The sequence below is a fragment of the Gekko japonicus genome, unplaced genomic scaffold (assembly GCF_001447785.1).
Source record: "Gekko japonicus isolate JY-2015 unplaced genomic scaffold, Gekko_japonicus_V1.1 scaffold391, whole genome shotgun sequence".
In the NCBI taxonomy this organism is placed as follows: domain Eukaryota; kingdom Metazoa; phylum Chordata; class Lepidosauria; order Squamata; family Gekkonidae; genus Gekko; species Gekko japonicus.
Genome location: NW_015174286.1, coordinates 696,169 through 716,758, shown reverse-complemented (window position 1 = coordinate 716,758; position 20,590 = coordinate 696,169). Strand labels below are relative to the sequence as shown.

Below are 20,590 nucleotides of genomic sequence, written 5' to 3'. Positions count from 1 at the left end.
AGCCCCCAAAAGTCCATATAAATTGAGGATAAGAAAAGATAAAGGCTGAAGGACTCTGAATTGTGCCTGAAAATTTAGTAATAATTTTGGGATGCTCTGAGGGTTTAACAGATAAATGGAAGATTAAAAAATAAATAACTTAGCATAACCAACTATGTTCAATGTATTATTAGCATTTTAGATTAACATTGAGATAAGCTGATGTATTGATCTCCTACTCTTGGGGTTTTAATTATTAGTGGGTTTCTTTTCTTTCTCCTTAGATGTAGTTTCCCTTCCCATATTTTCAGTTATAGTTTGTAGTGTTGTAAAAAACCCCAATAAAAAACTTCCCTCATGGGGATTAAAAAAAATTACCTAGGTACTGTGTTAAAAACCTATCTCTAAGGCTAATATAAAGAGGATAATACATAATATGTATTAAAGTTGGGATTCAAACCTGGGTCTCCCAGATCCTAGTCCAACAACAGATCAGTCGCCCCCTGAGACCAATCACAAAGGTGTTCTGGTCTGAGTAACGAATCTTTCTTAATCTTCCCTTCATAACAGGAGTGGGCTGCACATTCAATCAAGTTAATAACAAAGCTCTAAAGTAATTTGGGATAGTTAGATAAAAAGCATAGGAAGGCAGTGATTTGGTGGAGGAATACCAAAAAATACAAAAGAGTAAACCCTGTGGGCGTGAGACCATGTGCTCAAGTAATCCCTTTCTTAGATACTCATCTTGATATAGGACTTAAAAACTGGGGGTTCCAGGACCTGAATAATGTCAAGAATCTTGGACCAAGAGGATTGATAAGAATCTGCTTTTAATAAAGATAGGTAATCCGGAGTTACTATAGAGCACTTTAAGGTACAAACTGAGGTCAAGTGGAGAGGCTTTAGCCTCCAAAGATGGTTGACCCAATTCTGCTTATAGGGACATTCCAGCTATGCATTTTGGTGTATTAGTCAACTTAGGAAGGAAGCGAAGTAGGGGGAGGTCTAAGGATTCTTTGACTGATTGGATCCAGATGGTTGCCCCGAGAATCAGAATAGGGACAATTTTTATATTGCCCCTGAATTGCCCTGGGTATATATTGTCCTCTGCAGTACCTTAAAAAGTTTAGGATGCCTTCAGTACAAAGTCCTGCTTTCTTCCTTCACTTGTTGGATTCTAATATTATCAATGGACCAAATTTATTTGTTCTCCACTTTTCTCTCCAATGGAGACCCAAAGTGGCTAACAACATTCTCCCCTTCTACCTTTTATTTTCAGAACAACCCTGCAAGGGCAGTTGGGCTTAGATGATATAACTGGACCCAAGGTCGTCCAGTGAGTGTCCATGGCAGAGTCAGGATTCAAACCTGGGTCTCCAAGATCCTAGTCCAACGTCTAACCATTATACCACACTGGTGGTGAGCGGTGAATTATTGCATTAATAGCAATAGCAAAATCAGTTGCATTTACAGTGCAATCCTACACAGAGTTACTCCAGTCTAAGCCAACTGAGTTGGGCTAACTCTGCACAGGATCTCACTGTTAGTCTCCCAGCAGCAGATCCAATCCATTTAAGAAGTTATTGTTTTTATATAAAGATGTTGTCATTTCCATATAACAAAGTACAGCAACTTTGCAGCATGGAAAGAGTACCAGAGTGGAGACTATGGAAAGGCACGGGAAGAGATATTTGGACCTCAGTGGTGCAGTTATAAAAATGCATGTTCTCAATTTTGGTAAAGATACCATAGGAAAAAAAGCTTATAAAGAAAGGAGTGTGGTTTCATTAGGGCATTTTGTCCTGTATTCCAAATATGTTTGTTCCCTGTTCAGGCTGCACATCTGGAAGTACTTCACAGGTTGACAATTTTTTTGTAGGCACAATTCGCCTTAATGGCTTTTCGTCTCAAAGACTTCAACAGTGTGGGACCAGGGTACCTTCAGGAAGGACTATATCTATAAGGGAGTTTAGCTCATTATCACAGCCCTGCTTTCAACTCACCTATTTTCAAAGTGATGTGGGTGTGGTAACCAGAAACAGAGCCTTCTCCATTGTGGCATCTTGAATTTTTGAAACAGCATCAGAGATCTAATGCAAGACCTTTCATACTCCTTGGTATTTTATAACATCAGAACTTTTCTATCACTTGGCCCCATGCCAAGAGTTCAATAGCATACATGCCCTTCGTTTCTGCTGAGGTTCAAAATAGGTTGAATTGAAGGAATCTGACCACACAATGCCTGCTGAAATCCACCCACTAATTCCAGTACGTCAACCGCCTTTGCTATTAAAGCAACCGATACCCACTTCCTTTGAACTTACCTGTCAAAATTCTGCCAGGGTTCCTAACACTTTACAGTAGAGGTTCTCATTATTACACTTTGTCATATTTCTGTAGGTAGCACTGATTACTATGATTAGCTGCAACGCAGCCTGAATAGCTGGTTTATGTAACACCAAACACAGTGCACACATTTCACCAGCAGATGGGATCCAAAGCTTTGTACCAACCATTTATGACATAATGAACTTACTGGTAGTGGTGGTGGTGGCGAACTAGCCAATATATGAAGTCTACACAGTGAACCAAATGCTCCAACTCCCCAACAGTTCAAATTAGCATTCAATTTAGCTCCTGCATTGCTAATGTACAGCAAGAACGCTGGTGACACATGGGGTTGTGCAGTACTTCGGTCAGGAACAGCATTAAGGCCTATACTACTACCTTCCTGTCCAGTGATGCACTGCTGCTTGTTTCTTCATTCCAGAGAGGAGGAAAAACCACTCCAAGCTTTTGAGGGGGGGGAGGGGGAGAGGGAGTGAACATACTACAGTACAGACTACAGCAGCACTTAATTGCAAAGTAGGGATGGGCAAGGAAGAAAAGACAAAGGGGAGTTAAGGCCAAGCTTTATTTCCCAGCACCGAAGAAGCACAAAATACTGTGTTCTCCCTTGCAAAGTTTGGTAATGAGAATGCAAGTTATTTGAAACTTACCCCAAGGGAGCCAAACCCCAGAAACTTCCCTGACTTCTCCGAAAAGTCAGCAAGTATTTGGCTGAACATGCAGTTATATTACTTCTGCATTCAAACCAAGCTTCTAAGGCACAGTGGATAAGATAAACTACAGATTGGGAAATACCCAGTTTAAAAGTCACCTCTGCCCATGAACTAGGTGGTTTTAGGCAAACCTCTCAGACTGCATTGTAGGAACCACCACAGTGATGTACACTGTAGAGTTGTTCCAAGGAGTGCAAATGCAAGCTGCTGTCAGGCACTTTAAAAATACTATATAAATACTTATTACTTCTAGTTCCAACTGTTACCCTATCATGCACTGGCCTACAGAGGTGTGTGGCAGAAAAAAATCTGGAAAAGTTTCCAGTGTAATTTTTCCATGGGACATCTACCTTTTCTAAAGATGATGATTATTTTAATGTATACCCCGCCCTATCCCACAATCCCAAGATTCACTGCTGCATGAAAATAGCAGCAATGAAAAGGTGGCACTGCCAATACAATATCAGGCAAGCTTGGCAGTTTCCAAATAAAAATGAAGTTATAAATTTATCTGGCTAGATTTGATTTGATCTGCCCATCCAAAACTAAAATTCTTATTCATATGTCTCTTCTCACATGGTGGAACTGATACTGTAACCACCAATCTGACATGCAAATAACCAGTTGTTATTTCCATGGATGAACAGACTCCAAGTCTAGTGATCAGCTCTACTTTATTCAATGATTTCAGTAAGAACAAGACTGTAGACCAGAGGCTCCGCTCGGTTATACTGCATGCAATGGCCACATCCCAACAAACTCCACTCCCAACAATAGGCTATTTACAAAACTTTACATTTTAATTAGTTACTGCCAGAATCCTGTTGGTCTATTGTTATTTGGCTCCAAGCTCACCCTGTCTCTGGCAACACAGTCCTACATCTTGATTGGTTACTCCCAGAATCCTGTTGGTCTATTGTTATTGGGCTCCAAGCTCACCCTGTCTCTGGCAGCACAGTCCTGCAATGTTTCAGTCCCAATATATAACACCAGTAATGCTATAGGAAGTGAAAGCATTTGTGCTCATATCAGTAAATTTTGCTCCTCTGAAAGTTATATACAATATTTTTAAAACTATGTTGAGTCTCCCGTTCACCAGAGTGTTCAGAGCGAGAGGAAGGATAAAATTGTTCCTGTTAAATTTATTATTTAAATTTTATGTTTATGATTAGATGTTATGAGAGCTTTTAATTGTATTTTAATGAAATATCTGTAAGCCACCCTGAGCCTGCCTTGGCGGGGAGGGTGGGGAATAAAATAAATAAATTAAAAAGCAGATTTTACATTAAAATTCTTTTGAAAAATCATTTTAAAATTGCCCAAAATATTCAGAGTAACCATACATACATACATAAAGCTGTCTTGTACGGAATCAGACTATCAGGGTCAGTATTGTCTACTCAGACTAGCAGTAGCTGTCCAGGGTCTTTACGTAGAGATCTTTCTTTCTTTCTTTCTTTATACAGTAGACTTTCCAGGCTGGGAGATCAGAAGAATACGACTTCTAGCCGATCACTGCAATTAGCAGAGAGGGTGGTTCTAACTGCCTCCTGTATTTCAGCCAGTTTGGTGTAGTGCTGAAGTGTGTGGACTCTAATCTGGGAGAACCGGGTTTGATTCCCCACTCCTCCACTTGCACCTGGCTGGATGACCTTGGGCAAGCCGTAGTTCTGATAAGAGCTGTTCTTGAAAAAGAGCAGTTTCTGTCAAGTGCTCTCTCAGCCCCACCTACCTCACAGGGTGTCTGTTGTGGGGAGGGGAAGGGAAAGGAGTTTGTAAGCCGCACTGAGACACCTTTGGGTAGTGAAGGGCGGGGTATAAATCCAATCTCTTCTTCTTCTTCTTCTTAAAAGTACTGAGACTTACTAGTGATTTCAGCTCTCATACTTTATTTCAGCTCAGAACAAGACAAACTAACCAGCTCACAAGCTGGTTTATATGTGCAATAACACCGCACCCAAAACACACCCACACACAAGTGATTGGCTATTTACAGTGACCGACAGTTCCACAGGCTCTCGGCCGGGAGCCTAGCCTGCTGATAGATGCCGGCTAGGATCCGCTTGTCCCATTATTACTGAGAGCGAAGCTCAGCTGCTTCGCATGACTGCGTGTTGAAATGGCCACGCACGTGGTCTGGGATGGATACATTACAGCCCTCCCCCCTTGGTCCAAAATTCACCCACACACGAAGTCCTGCAAATAGGAGAGTGCTTTACGGGGCCTCGTTGAGCAGCGAGGTGCTGGCACCGGGGCGAAAGGTGACACCGTAGCACTCGGCTGGGAGATGGGCGGAGTTGGCGGCTGTAGTGCTGGCAGCGCTGCTTCCCGGGGCCCAGTCGTGCTGTCTGTTGGAGCATCGACGGGAACCTCATTGTGCTGGGCCAGGTTGTCCGGTAGCTGAGGTAGAGTGGGAGTTTCCAGGTTGTCTGGGTCCTCAAAGTTCTCTGGGTCATGTGGCAGTACCCGCCGCCGCAGTTGATCGATGCGTAGCCTGCCAAGAAAACAGATCACCGGAGCACCCGGGGCGAAGTCATCTGGGGGGTCTGGCGGTCAGGGGCAAGGAGGCCGAGAAGCAGTTTATGGTCTGTCAGGATCGTAAAAGGCCAGCCAGGTAATGGTGAAATTTCTTCACCCTGGCCACAATCGCTAGCACCTCCTTGTCGATCTGCGCATAGTTGCGCTCCGCCGACGACAAGCTACGAGAATAGTAAGCTACTGGAACCTCCCGGCCATCCGGTAGCTGGTGGCCTAGAACTGCCCCAACCCCATACGGAGAGGCGTCGCAGGCGAGGACCACTGGTAACACCTCATTGAAATGGGAAAGGACCGAATTTGAGACAAGAAGGTCCTTAACCGCCTGAAATGCGGTGGTGTGCTCCGGTCTCCAAACCCACGGAGCGTTTTTGTCCAGCAGGTGGTGCAGAGGTTCCGCCACCACAGCCTTCAGAGGGAGAAAGGAATGATAAAAATTAAGCAGGCCCAGGATAGCCTGCAGCGCTGTCTTGGACGTGGGTGGGGGGGGGCTGCGTGATGGCCTTGGTTTTTTTGGCTGTGGGGTGGATTCTCTGGGCGTCTATGGTGAATCCCAAAAACTCCACCTTAGGAACTCCGAGCAGGCATTTCTCCCACTTGACCTTCAGACCGGCCGAGTCGAAACACTGAAGCACCGTCCAGAGCTGGTTGGCAAGGGCCGAGGCATCCGGCGTCGTGATGAGCATGTCGTCTAGAAACAGCTGCACTCCTGGAATACCTTTTAACAAATTGTCCATGACAGACTGGAAAATGCTGGGCGCGACTGAAACCCCAAACTGCAGTCGGTGGACCTTAAAAGCCCCCTTGTGTGTTGCTATCGTCTGAGGCTCAGCCGTGGCTGTATCCACCGGCAGTTGCTGGTAGGCCTGGGCCAAGTCCAGCTTGCCGAAAATTCATGCCCCCACCAGTGCGGCCAACACATGGCTGACCACCAGTACCGGATACGCGTGGTCTTGGAGGGCTTTATTCAGGGTGCACTTGTAATCGGCACAGATTCGCATGTCGCCATTAGGCTTCACTGGGGTGACTATCGGAGTCTCCCACTGTGCAGAAGCTACAGGTTCTAACACCCCCTGGGCCACCAAACGATCTAGCTCAGCCTCGATTTTAGGCCTCATAGCTATGGGGGGATGCCTGGCCTTGATCCTAATGGGACGGATGGCCGGGTCGAGTTCGAGTGAGATGGGGGTCCCGGTGTATCAGCCCAAAGTGCCATCAAAAACCCTGGGCAACTCATTACACACAGCCGCGAAATCCTGGAGCTGATTCACCCCTGTGAGGTGCAATCCCAGGGGCCCGAACCACGAAAGTCCCAACAAACTGGAGTGTCTTCCACCCACCACCAGCAAGTCCAATTGTCCATTGAAATCCTTAAACTGCACCGCAAACTTGCCCCAGCCGCGCACCGCCACAGGGTTCTTGCTAAAGTCCTGTAACTTAATCCCCTGTGGCTTCTTCAGAGGAGGTCCCCCCCATGGACAGAGCAAGTGTAGCGTCTCCTCCGAGATTATAGAGTAGGAAGAGCCAGAGTCAACTTCCATACTGCAGGGTGACCCCTCTATCAACACCGTAACATGTACCTTATGGGGGCTATCGGGGGGGCAAGTTGCTTACCTGGTGCGGCTGGTGGTGGGCTGAGAAGGTATGCAGGTCCGTGTGGAGATCCGAGGTCTGGTGGGTTGAAGTCTTCTGTAGTGGTCGTCAGGAGCGGCAGACCCTGGCGATATGGCCCTGCTTGTTGCAGGAGCGGCAGACGACATCCCAGAACCGGCAACCGTGGTGTTCGTGTGCTTCCCCACAGCTGGCGCATTGGGACGGTGCAGAGGGGCTTTTGGCCGATGATGCTCCCCTGGGGCGATGCTGCTGGGAGGAACGGCGGCGGACCTGGAGCACTTCATCGTTCTTGGAGTCATCCGACTCGAGCGTTGCTTGAGTGCGATGGACCGCCCGTACGCGGCGGTCTTTGTGCGCCTTCTCGTAGGCCGTGGCCTCCCTGAGCGCCTTGTCTAGATCCAGGTCGTCCTGGCTAATCAGTTTCCTCCGATGCTGGGGCTCCCAGAGACCCAAGAGGAACTGATTTAGCAAGGCATCTGCCAGGTGAGGAAATGAACACCTGGTGGCCGCCTGCCGGAGCCCGGCCAAGAACTCGGAGGCCGGCTCATCCGGCCCCTGGACCTGCGCAAAAAAGTCCATGCACTCAGCAAACTTTGTGGGCTTTGGTGAAAGGTGGTCGGTAAGCGCTTTCACCAGCACCACATAGAACTTGTCCTTGGTCTGCTTAGGCGCAATGAGGTCCTCAAGCAGCAAGACGGTGTCTATGCCACAGGACCGGAGGAGATGGGCCTTTTTCTTACCCGGGTCTATGATATCGTGGCAGTCGAAGTAGCTCTCCAGGATCTTGAGCCACGTCTCCCACTGTGCAGGGCGGGAGAGGTCGAAAGCGGCGATGCTTTCCTGGGAGATAGCCATCGTACTGCTACATGTGGTGAGGGTCGCTCGGGAACGGCGGCAGCGGCGGCTGGAGCGAGGCAGGAAGCGCTGCTGCTCTCGGGTCAGCAGGGCGAGGTACAAAGCGAGGAGCGGAGCGGTGAGTGGCTACTGGGGAGCGGCTTGCGTTGGTCTTGGCGTTGGGGCTCGATGCGGTGCTCGAATATCTGTCCGGGTCATTGTTCATGGGAGTTAGTATACCACCTTCATCGCCAGTGAAAAGTACTGAGACTTACTAGTGATTTCAGCTCTCATACTTTATTTCAGCTCAGAACAAGACAAACTAACCAGCTTGCAGGCTGGTTTATATGTGCAACCCCGCACCCAAAACACCCCCCCACACAAGTGATTGGCTATTTACAGTGGCCGAGAGTTCCATAGGCTCTCAGCTGGGAGCCTGGCCTGCCGATAGATGCCGGCTTGGATCCACTTGTCCCATTGCTACTGAGAGCGAAGCTCGGATGCTTCACATGACCGTGTGGATGGATACATTACACTTTCTTGCTTGTTTGCTTGCTGGAGATACTGGGGATTGAACCTGCATGCAAAGCAGAGGCTCTTCCACTGACACACAGCCCCTCCCCAGTTACATTAAATCTCCATAAAGGAACAGGGATTCCCTATCTAAAATAGTTTCCTCTTAACTGGTCAGAGGTCCTGGTACATTTTTGAGTCTTCAAAGATGAAGTGCACTCCAGGTTTCAGTTCTAATCTTCCACTCAGGACCAGTTCTGACTAGTGTATATTCCGCTTATCATAAGCATTATCTGAGAAGGGGCAGGGAGAGAGTTGGAGGTAAACTGAAAAGAAATATATATGCCTGGAACCTGGAAGAGGCTCTGGTCAGTTTCAAAGAAAGAAAGCTCGCTCCTCCTTCAAAATGCCAGAAGGAAGCAACAAGGGTAAAGAAAAAGATTACAGCAATGCAGCATTCATCTGGTCCCAACAGAGTGCAGATAATCTAGGTGAAAGTGGTTGGTCACAAGAACAAAAATCAGTCAAGGCTCCTGCTGCCCTTCCTTGGTCTGCCAAATGTTACAGCTGACAGCTAGCTGACTCCCCCACTTCCATCCTCACACACACTTTCTGTTTCTGAATACAGAATATTAATTTCTTCTTGCCATTTTGACTTTCACACTATGTGCAGCTTTTCTTATTTATAGCACATGTTCATATTTTGCTTAAAGCAAATGTTAGCAATCAAACAGCTACTTTGGCAACAAAAAATCCACCAGATGCTTGTCTGCTGACATTTTCCCAACTGCTTCACTAACCAATGAAGCAGAGAGCTGAGTAGCTCGGCTATACCCAGAACAGCTTCTCCATACATAGAGTCTGAGCTGATAGAAGAGTAACTTTGCTAATCTGTTGGATGTTTTCCCCCAATGGACCAACACAGTTACCTACCATTTTTGTCTGTGTTGTAATAAAAATGGCCCTAACTGCAATAAAAAATGATAACTTTCCCATAGCTTCTGTAAGTCATGCTACAATGCCAATAAGATTCCACTCTTTTTCTCTCTCACACACACACACACATCCATTCAGACTGGAAAATCAGAGTCTCCTACCTTCCACAGCTAAGGGGTGGGCATGCAGAGGGAATATGCAATGTACACTACTCAGGAAAAGGTACTAGGATAAGATTACCCATTTTCTCAGCACATCTCTGCACACTGCACAGAAGTCAGAGTGATCATTGCACAGGTCTTGCAAGGGTCTGGAGTTCAATTGTTTTCCAGAGCAGAGAGCACACAGAGGTTCTGCCTCCATCGCTCCAGATCAATGCCAATCGTGAGTCACTTGGGTCAGCAGCATACTCTCATTGTGAACACAAAACCAACTGTTGATGCAGTTTATGGAACCAAGATGGCATCAATCCGCCTTTAATTTGTTACCATTACCCAACAGAACCTCAGAACAGCACAGAACAGAACCTTACCTTGAGGTAAACTTTTCATAGCAGTTTTCAGCCACAAAAGCATGAATGGTTAATTATATTAATGCTAATAAATGAATGGGAGTTAAGGGTATTATGACAGAACACTCCACAGTTATTTGTAGTTAGTGTTCCAGAACATTCCCTTCATAAAGCAGCCACCCTTCAGCTGTTTTTCATAACATAAAAATCTAAGCATAAGAAAATTTGACAAACCCAAGCTGTCCCTTTCACAGATGAGAACACCAAGATGAGTGAATTCTATTTATTCTGATAAACCTTCAAACAGATGCTGGCCACAACACATTTGGTAGCAAATCTAAAGGCCTTCACATTTTAGTCCCATTCTATCAGCTTTGCCGGGCTGGCTTCTTTGCACAGTTTTTCATACACACAAAAGTCCTGCTATTTCAGGTTTTACTGGAAAGTACAGTCAAATCTGTCTCGCCATCACATATCATTCTAGCAGATAAATACTATTCCATTAATTTCCCCCCAACAAAGAGATTAAGGACATGGATACTGCTTACCTCTTTGGGTAAAGACACTAGTTTGTTTCTGTCAACATTCAATATATTTAGTTTCTTTAGCCTTCCAATGGTTTTTGGCAAAGTCTATCGTGATTCAAAGAAAGCAATGTGATCATTATTAACACCAGCAAATTTTCAATGTCAGAAGTTTATCTTGTTAAAAGAGCATAGAACAGGCAAGGATGAAGTGGTTTCCAACAGACACAAGCTACTCTAAAAAGGATTCTGTTTGTGGAACTGGAATTCTGGTTTTGTAACAAGGAATGTTTTATATAAATTGTATGCCTTTTGCTCATCATACAAGTTTCCATGCTTTATTTCTAGGGTTTCCAAGTCTCACTTATGCTTTAGCGGGGAAGATCCAGGCCCCGTCCTGGAAGTGACGTCATCGCGTTGGGCACGTTGGGGGTGGGACCTCCGTCATTCGAGGGGAAAATGTGCCCGACGCGATGACGTCACCTCTGGGTGATGTCTTCACGCCAGGCATGTCTTGCACTTTGGGGGTGGGATCCCCCCCCCGGTGGCCCGATCCAGGTCAGTGGAGAACAGACCCATCGAGCGAGGGTTTCCCCGCCCCCGGGGGGACCTGGCAACCCTATTTATTTCTGTAGATACATTTTAAAGAATCATATTCCAAGCCTTTTTCAATGTTTATAGAGCATTTATGTCTGTATATACAAGACAATGAAGAAGGGCATAAATTTCCACCTGTACGAATCCATTGTATAGTGGTAGCACCAACCATATTTATTTTGTTTTATGAGCATTTGGGAAATACTGTGCACTAATCTCTCAATTTGCTGTCCACACTAAGGACAAAAAAACCCTTCACAAAACAGGGAAAGAAAAGCTTCCCAATACATGCCAATGGGTAAGGAAGCAAGTGAATTGTATGCTGCGGTCGAATACTGGCATATTAATAGGCTGAAGATGCATAACTGAATTTAAAACCCTGCCCTTCTAACAAAGCCCAGCAGTAACAATTTTAAAAAATCCACAAATAACTGTCTGCCGAATACTAACGCACAACTCACAACAGACATTAAATCATAACAAAATCTTACCCACACATGTAACCTGATCACTAGACAACATCCCAAAATCAACCCACAGCCATTTTTATTACAAAGCCCAATAATTATTTTCAGCAAAACGCTCTTTGACACAGCCAAGTTTTGCACATTTTCCAAAAGGCAAGGAAGCAATCTAATGAACAGATCCTGGAAAGCCATTCCATAATAATAGAGTGGCAATTGAAAAAAGTCCAATTTCTGGTCAAGGCCCCTGAGATGGAGGAACAAGCTAAACAATCACTGAGTGATTTAAGATGATACATAGGCATCTTCTTAATTACTGTTTTCATGACAAAAGTAATAAACAGTGAACCATCATACACTAAAAGGGAAGCCTAAGATTTGCTACACAAGGAAAAGAGCTCCTGTGTTATAAATATACTGTGGGTGCTTTTGTATATATCCTGTCTCTCATATGTTAGCTAATCATATGCTGATGAGTCATTATTTAATTTGCATACTATTTATATAACATTCTTACTGGCTGGGAAGAGAAGATGGGAACTGCCAGTCAACCCAGCCAACCTAGCTTCATCCACGTTGCAAGGCTATATCATCCATCCTCTCCCTCATCACTAAAAGGGCTATTCAGAATTATGACAGGTAGTGTACCATCATGCCAAAGAGCCAGTTTGGTGTAGTGGTTAAGAGCAGCAGACTCTAATCTGGCCTTGGGCCAGTCACAATTCTTTCAGAGCTCTCTCAGCCTCTAAAAACAAGCCGAGGTCACCACTAGCATAATGCTAAGATGCTTGTGGCTGCCAGACATTCTTAGGATCTCCTGGCTATTCTACACACAACGTCATACGATAATTATAATAATTATTATATATGCCAAAGATCTTCATTGAAGAATTTACTACAAGCTAAATTTGACCTACATCAAAACTGCATGATTGCAGTTTAAAGTTCTGTTACTACCATGTAGCTTATTTCCCCCCCCCCCCCCCAACCTCCCCCCCCCCTTCAGACAGTCCTTCACCTTATTCAACATTTTCTTTAGACAGACAGGTTCTAGTTCTTCACCACATTATTCATAAGGGAGTAAAATGAAAGATGCTGTTATCCAAATGAGCCTGTCCTGGACCAAAAACTAATTACTGCCATCCATTTGAAGAGCTAAAATCATACTTACCAGAAGCTGGTTTTCAGTAAGAACTAACTCAGTAAGGCTTTCACAATCACCTATTGCTTCTGTTAGCTGAACAAGCCGATTCTGGTCGACCTTCAAGATTGATAGTCTTTTTAATTTCCCTATTGGCAGAGAAGAGATCCATTTAGTACACCACATGTAGAACAAATTTAGAGTCCTGTGGCACCTTTAAGACCAACAAAGGTTTATTCAAGGTATGAGCTTTTGTGTGCAAAACACACTTTTTCAAATACAGTGAAACGGGAGATAAGGTTCAAACTTATAGATAGGCTGAACAGCAAATTAACATGTAACGTGATGAAGATGTTTTAAGGTATGCAAAAACAGAATTAAATAACAAGATAAGGTTATAAGGTCAACAGTTGTAAAATTCACTCTCAGAGCATGGAGGTCATTTAAGCAGCCATTTTTAATTTATCTTTCGAGGTGGGAGCAGTGTATGTCAGCCAAACAATCCAATACTCCTTGTATAACATTCAGTATACTATTCTGAAAAAGAAATACACTAAAATACAGAGGATGTATAGTCCCTCTTTCGTTTATAATCTTTTCATAGAAAAATAATCCACTACAATTGGACAAAGAAAACAACACCATGGAGGACAATGGCATTCAAGAAAAGGCATGCACGTTTTGCTCAGGATGCTCTAGAACACTGTGCTGCTGGAAGAGCCTTAACATGGCAGGGACTGGAATGCCCCGATGCCTGGTGAGAACTGGGCACCAAAATATGGTCTGTACAGAATCTACAGTGCCTTCCAAGTGGTAATTTCTCCCTTCCCTTCATGGGCCGTTAAGACTGGAATAGGAACCTTGGTGTTTTATCAAATTAACAAAACAAGTCAAAGCTATGTCAAAGGCGGAGATCCGGTTCCGGGTTCATCGAGAGTGGTCGCAGGTAGCTTCAGCTCGACGCCCGTTACACTCCTACAGTTTTCTAGGGGCTTCCACCACCCTTAGAGGTACTCTCTCGGAGGGAGAGACCGAAAGCATAACTCTTGCCTACAAATTCCAAGGAAGAATGGAAACTTTCTGGACCATTTGGGGCTGAGTCAATGCGGAAAACTGACGAGGGAAGCTCGACTAGATGCCGAGCACAAGACAACCCACCAGGACCGACGGAGTCTTTTAACTACCGAAGAAGGAACGAAAGCTCCAATGAAGCTAAGTGTTGATAAAAAAACTTCTCCTTTGAAGGGATAGCTTATTAATATATAGGACCACTAATAGAGAAAATATCCTAAGAAGTACGAAGTGAAAGTAAAAAGGGGAAGGTTTCCCCTTTAAGATGGCCATTAGCGGGATGAGTAAACAGAACTAGAAGAAAGAGTTAAGAGGGTAATGAAACAGAAAGAGGGAAACTGCTTTAAAAAAAACAGGAACGGCAATATTACAGCTTTCTCTCTTCTTCTTTGGTGACTTACCTTTCAGATGGTGTTGTATGGAGTCGCCAGAAAATAGTCCAGAAAAGAAAAGAAACACAGAGTCATGGCAACGCGAAGACGCGGAGAGAGAGGGTGTGACTGAGCAATGGATGAGAAAGCAGACGTGACTGTGCAACGGAGGAGGAAGGAGGGGTGACGGAACAAAGCACAGAAGGAGAAGGGGAAATAGAAGAGACGATTCGAAAAGAGTGGCAAAATAGAAGTGGAGTGGAGAGAAACAAAATAGAGTTATAGAAGAGGACTTTTGGTGAAATGAACATAGAGAAAGACTGTGAAATATAGCTAAAATAAGCAAAATAAGTAATCTACTGGTCTAGAAATTTAGTAATCAAATTAGAGACAATTTTGTAAAGGAAGAAGAGTCAAGACAACAGCTAAGAAAGATATAAAATTAACTATTTAGTAATTAAATAATACTGGTAGGACATTTAAATGGCAACTGGTGGTGCAGTTATCAGGAAAGCATCACTAACATCTCCAGGACAGTCAAGTTCACAAACACAACTCAAACTCAACACTATGAATGCACCTCAAATGTCAATTAAAGACTTAAAAGCACTCATCCAGGAATGTATGGCTCAGACCATCAAAACAACAGTAGAAGCAACAGTACCTGAATTAATTAGGCAAGAAGTAGAACCCATTCAAATTAAAATGGGAGAAATGATCAAAAAAGAAATGGAACCGTTACAAACAAAAATAGAAGATATAGCACAACAGATTACATCAGAAACTGAGGACATAAAGAAACAGATAACTGAAAATAAACAAGAGAGAATGAAAATTGCATTAGCCCACAATAATACAGAGGACAGATTACATGAAGTAGATTCACTGCCACAGGAAGTGGTGGCAGCTACAAGCATGGACGGCTTCAAAAGGGAATTAGATAAGCATATGGAGCAGAGGTCCATCAGTGGCTATTAGCCACAAGGTATAGATAGGGACTCTGGGGCAAGTGATGCTCTGTCATCTTGGTGCTTGGGGGGGGGTGTCAACAGTGGGAGGGCTTCTAATGTCCTGGCCCCACTGGTGGACCTCCTGATGATACTGGTATTTCTGGCCACTGTGGGATACAGAGTGTTGGACTGGATGGGCCTTTGGCCTGATCCAACATTGGCATCTCTTATGTTCTTATGTTCTTATCAGGAGGTACAAAAATTAAAGCAAAAAACAGATAGAATGGAGGAGTCATTGATGGCTTTGAAAATGGAAAAGGCATCCTTAGTTATAAGGTGCCAAAACATACCTGAGACAATAGATAAAAGTTTGGAAGAAGATAATAGTGCAAAACCTAACAGAACAATTAAACATAGGAACACCTGAGGAACTGAAACAAGAAATAGATGCAATTCATAGGAAAAATTCATTTTACGCAAACAAAACACCCAGGGAGGTACACATTAAATTTAACAGAAGACACATGAGAGACTAAATTCTTAGAGCATCAAATGACACAAAAGTGAAAATGCAAGATAAAGAGATAAAGATACTAAAAGATGTTCCTTGGAGAGTTAGGGAAACTAATTTGTTACAAGTAAACAAAATTACATATAGGTGTTTATTCCCAGAAGGCATTCTATTCAACTACGACAGAAGTAGACATAAAACTGACTTGATATTCAAAGTTAGAGACTTTTTGGAAAGGTACGGTGAAAATTTCGGTTGGCAAGGAGAAGAGGAGGAGAGTGAATTAGAGGAAGAAATCAATTATCCAAAAGCAGAAGAGACAGATAAGAAAGGAAAATACAAGGGGAAAAAAGAACGAACTTTACACCTTCGCAAATACGAAAAAGATATCAATATAGAGTAAAGACAAAGAGAAATATAAACAAAGATGGAGACAAGAAGTAAGCTCAAGATATTATCGGTCAATGGATTTAATAGCCCACGAAACAAAAGGATATTCTACCAAATAAATAAACTTAAACCAGATATATCTTGTTTACAAGAGACCCACATTAAGAAAGAAGATGACAAGTATTTAACTTTAAAAAAAGGAAAGTTTTTTTCGCATCTGATACAAAAAAAAAGGTGTAGCCATATATGCTAAAGAAAAAAGCTTTGCTGTAATCTATGAAACACAGGCTGATTCTCTGCTGAAATTCTGGTATGTTCCAGTAACAAACGTAAATTTGCAATATGCTCTGTAGTACCTCTTTCTTTTCTGAATCCAGCTTGAACATCTGGCATGTTTTGTTCCATATACAGTCTATGACCCTTTTCAAATTGGCTTTGCATTCTGTTTTAGTAACTGGTTGCTAATGGAATTTTTCTGTCATTTCAGACAGACCCATTTTAGTAGCTGGCTGCTAGCAGAATTTATTTACCTGTTTATACAAACCCACTTGCATTGGGTTAGCAAAGTGCGGTTGAGCCACTTTGAAGGGAAACTGCTTTTTCTGTTTTCAACCCCTTTGTTGCGCTGCTGAATTGCTATGGTGTGCCATTTAAAATGTCCATAGCACTTCCTACAACACCACTTCCCCTCCACCCTTTTTTGTAGCGCAATCTTCCTCGGACTTTTTAAATCTTCTAAGGTGAACACTATAGTGCTAAACCACTCCAGCACTGAAGTGCTACAACGGCACCATTGAGATGCATTGGATGAAGTGCTATAGCGGCACCACTGAGATGCATTATAGTGCTCACCTTAGAATGTTTTTTAAAAATCCGAGGAAGATCGCACAGCAACAAAGGGCAGGGGGGGAAAGTGGCATTGTTTGAAATGACCATAGCACTTCAGAGATGGCTCATTAATGGAAGGAAATTTATTCTATCTATCCCTATATTTGCTTTACTCAAAATTGGAACAACAATGAATAGCATCTGGTTTAGAAAAGTAATGTGAAAAGGGCCTTCGTTGTAAGATTGTGAGCATCATTTTACTTGCATGAGACATTAATGTCATGGTCTGATAGTTGCTGCAGACTTTGACATCTCCTTTTTTGGAACTGGAATGTAGATTGAGTGTTTCCAGTCTGTGGGCCATTGTTTTGTTTTCCATATTTGTTCAAGTAGCTTCTGTGGCTTGTAATAGCTCTACTAATATCCTATCTACTCCTAGTGATTTGTTTCTCCCAATTGCTTTGAGTGCAGCTTTCAGTTCATTTTTTAAAAAATTGCAGGTTCCTTTCAAAAGATTCTTCTTGGAAGGAATCTGTCATTCTTTCATCTCTTTTCTCCAGTGTTTTTCACTGAACTGTTTCTAGCTTTTCTTTATTTTGTCCTGTTCAGTTACAACATTTCCACACTGATCTTCCAGTATGCTTAACCATTCCTTAAATTTCCCTTTGATTTCTTGGATACTGTTGAACCCTCTGTCTTGTTCTTTTTCATTGTTCTCTTGTATTCATCGACACTGGTTATTATATTACTTCTCTTTGTCTCTAACATGCCAGTCTTCTGATTTGATTTCTGCCATCTTTTACTTTGCTTGTTGTCTTATCTTTAGCAATTTTAAGAGTTTCTTCAGTTATCCATCAAGGCTTTCCACTTCTTTTGGCTACAGGAATGCTCTTTGCGTATTCTTCCTTGAAAATACCCTCTGGTTTCAACCCTTAATTCTTCTGGTTCATGTTTGGATGCCAGAGAAAGGCCTTAGCCTCTATGCCCTCATTCACTGGCCTTGCAAGACCAAGGCTGAAACAGGATGTCAGGCAAGATGAACCACTGATGTGATCCAGCAGGGTGCTTTCTATGATTTTATGTAATACACAGTCTATTTCCTATATGAACATCATTTCCCTATAGTTAATAGGATGCATGTCATTAAATGGGATGAATTCTCACCATTACCATACCTGGCAACTTTCTACCAATGCAAGAATAAACATGTTAATTCAACCCACATAACAGTGTACACATAGCACATCCAGTTTCCTACTATCATATTTGCATGCCATCATCCCTTTAGAAGCTAATGCAATATACAAAGGGTTATAGATTAATAGTGACTGATGCTGTCTTCTTAGCTAACCTATTAAAGCTTTGTAGTGTAGCAGTTTTGAACCCAGGTCCTCCTAGGTCCAAATTCCAACACTCCATCTCCTACACCACCCTTAAGTAGGAAGTAATACATGCAGAAGTCAGAATGCAGAGGTAAACTGGCTTTGTTTTTAAATGCAAAGGTTACTCTAATTAGAACTGGACAGAAACCAGATAATAGATTTACACATTAATCTGCAATTGCTCTCTCCATAATGAATAATAGTTGTGTACAGATTTTAAAAAACAGTGACTGCAACATGCATTGAATTAAAAGTGCTGAGTGGATGCTGTTACCTATATCATTTGAGAAGCAGAAGTACTAAAAGCAGTAGCCAGGATATTTAGAAAAAAGGAAGATGACATGGAGAAAAGGGGGAACCAATTGACAGGAATCAAGAGTTAACAAAAATGATGCTCACATAATTAGAATTAATGTAAATAGAGGCATATCAATTGTGAGATTATGTCAGATCCTTGCTACAGAATACCCTTGTTGCTTGAAAACCATTTAAAATACTGAATTTATTTTTATAGCACATTTTAGCATGTGGAAAAAGACAGGTCCCCTGCCCTAATAGAGATGCAGGAAAGGAAGAATGCAAGAAAACATAGATAATTTAAGAGTCATTTCAACTAAGGGTGAAATTGCAGTGTTAAATTAGCTTCTTTGGGGATATGAGGTTTGAAAAAAGAGTTTCAGATGCAAGTAGATTCAGGAGATTAAAGGTTGTGTCATACAACAGAGCAGAAACCTTCTGGGCAGAGTAAATGTAGAGCTGAAGTCTATTTAAAATATTTATTATTTATTTAAAATAGACTGCCTTGCAGGAACTCAAGGCAACTTAGAATATAAATGACAACAAAATAAAATACATAAAATAAAGAAGACCACTAATTTAAAATCAACAATTTAAAAATGCTGGTAGACAGAAAAACTAAAATTAATTGAATGTCATCCTGAATAAAATCATTTTCAGCTACCGCCTAACGGTCAAGTGTAAGGTCAGGTGCACCTCCCTGGTGAGGTTGTTTCATAAAATGAGGCTGCCAATGAGAAGGCCTTCTCTTGTGTACCCACTAGGAGAGCTTCTCTGGTCAACTGGACAGCCAAGAGAGACTCTCCCTGTGATCTGACTACCCAGTCAGGAATGTATAGGAGAAAACAGTCCATCACATACCCCAGTTCCAAGCCATGTAGGGCTTTAAAGACAAAAAAAAAATCCCTCTCTGTGCCCTCTGACACTACATCAGTATTGCATCATTCTCTAGTACACTATTTAAGGTCATGATAGCTGTCTGTAATGTTACATACTGATGTTACATTGGCCCTGATAAGGCAATTTTACTTGTATTCTTAGGACCTAAACTGGAAGGTATCTCTTAGTTTAGGGGCGCCAAACGTGCAGCCTGTGGGCTGGATCAGGGCTGCAATCCGGTGTCAGGTTCCCAGTCAAATTATTCTCCACATGCACTTTCTTTAGTGAATGTTTTATTTAGAGATATGAGATGCTGTGGGTTCAAACACTTTGTTAGGACTGATTTGCAAGGCGGGAAACACAAGGTATAGTTACATCCCCAAATTCCATGCATTCAGCATCAGCATTATTATAGTGGTCCTGAAAGATATACAACCACTATCTAGCCTGACACAGACTTTACTTCAAGGACATTTCTCGTGTGAAAGATGTCTTGAGGCCTTGTAGAAGAGTTACCAAAGCTAGCCTTCCTAAATTACTACAGACACTCACCCACCCCAGGAATGCAATGAGAGCGAGGGCAGTGATAACGGCAAGCTAAATGTATAACAGGGCGCGTGGGAAGCAAGCAGAATACATCAGGTCAAAATGTAGCAGATGGAAATACAACAGGTACAGCTGGTCAAATGCCCAAGTCTGACATCCAGCCTGAGAGCAGCTGACTCTGTGCTGCTTCCTGTATCCATCATTGCAGCTCCTTTTGCCAATTTCTCAGTTCCTGCTTCAAAGGAGAAAAAGAAAGCCTTCTTTCGATTGGCTGAGGGCACTTCCCCCCTTCCCCTGCGGGGGGGAAGGGGGGGGGAAAGAGCCAGAGAAAAGTGAGAAAATGGTGTCTCGTGGGACTTCTAAGACCACCAGCAATGTTTTATTCCAGGTAGAAGCACACTTTTTCTTCAGAGGGAGGGAAGGAACCAGAGGGAGCAGCCCAGAAAAAGAAAGAGTCCTTTGTTTAAGAGCCCAAAACGTTTTTATTCCAGGTATGGAGGGGAGAGTCCTTTGTTTAAGACCCCAAAATGTTTTATTCCAGGTATATATATATGCCCTTTTATATATATGAGAGAGAGAGAGAGAGAGAGAGAGAGAGAGAGAGAGAGAGAGAGAGAGAGCGAGAGAGAGAGGAGAACGAGAGTTCGTCTCACGC

The 20,590-nt window shown here is 43.0% G+C and overlaps 1 protein-coding gene across 1 annotated transcript in view; it reads right to left on the bottom strand.

The window, feature by feature from the left end:
* The window catches only part of LRRC1 (leucine rich repeat containing 1), a 172,240-nt gene that overhangs the window by 24,167 nt on the left and 127,483 nt on the right, over positions 1-20,590 (bottom strand). The window contains exons 9-10 of the mRNA XM_015423981.1: positions 12,741-12,859; positions 10,533-10,616 (exon numbers count right to left, since the gene is read on the bottom strand). Of these exons, the coding sequence (XP_015279467.1) occupies positions 10,533-10,616; positions 12,741-12,859 (203 nt within the window). The remainder of the gene's footprint in view (positions 1-10,532; positions 10,617-12,740; positions 12,860-20,590) is intronic.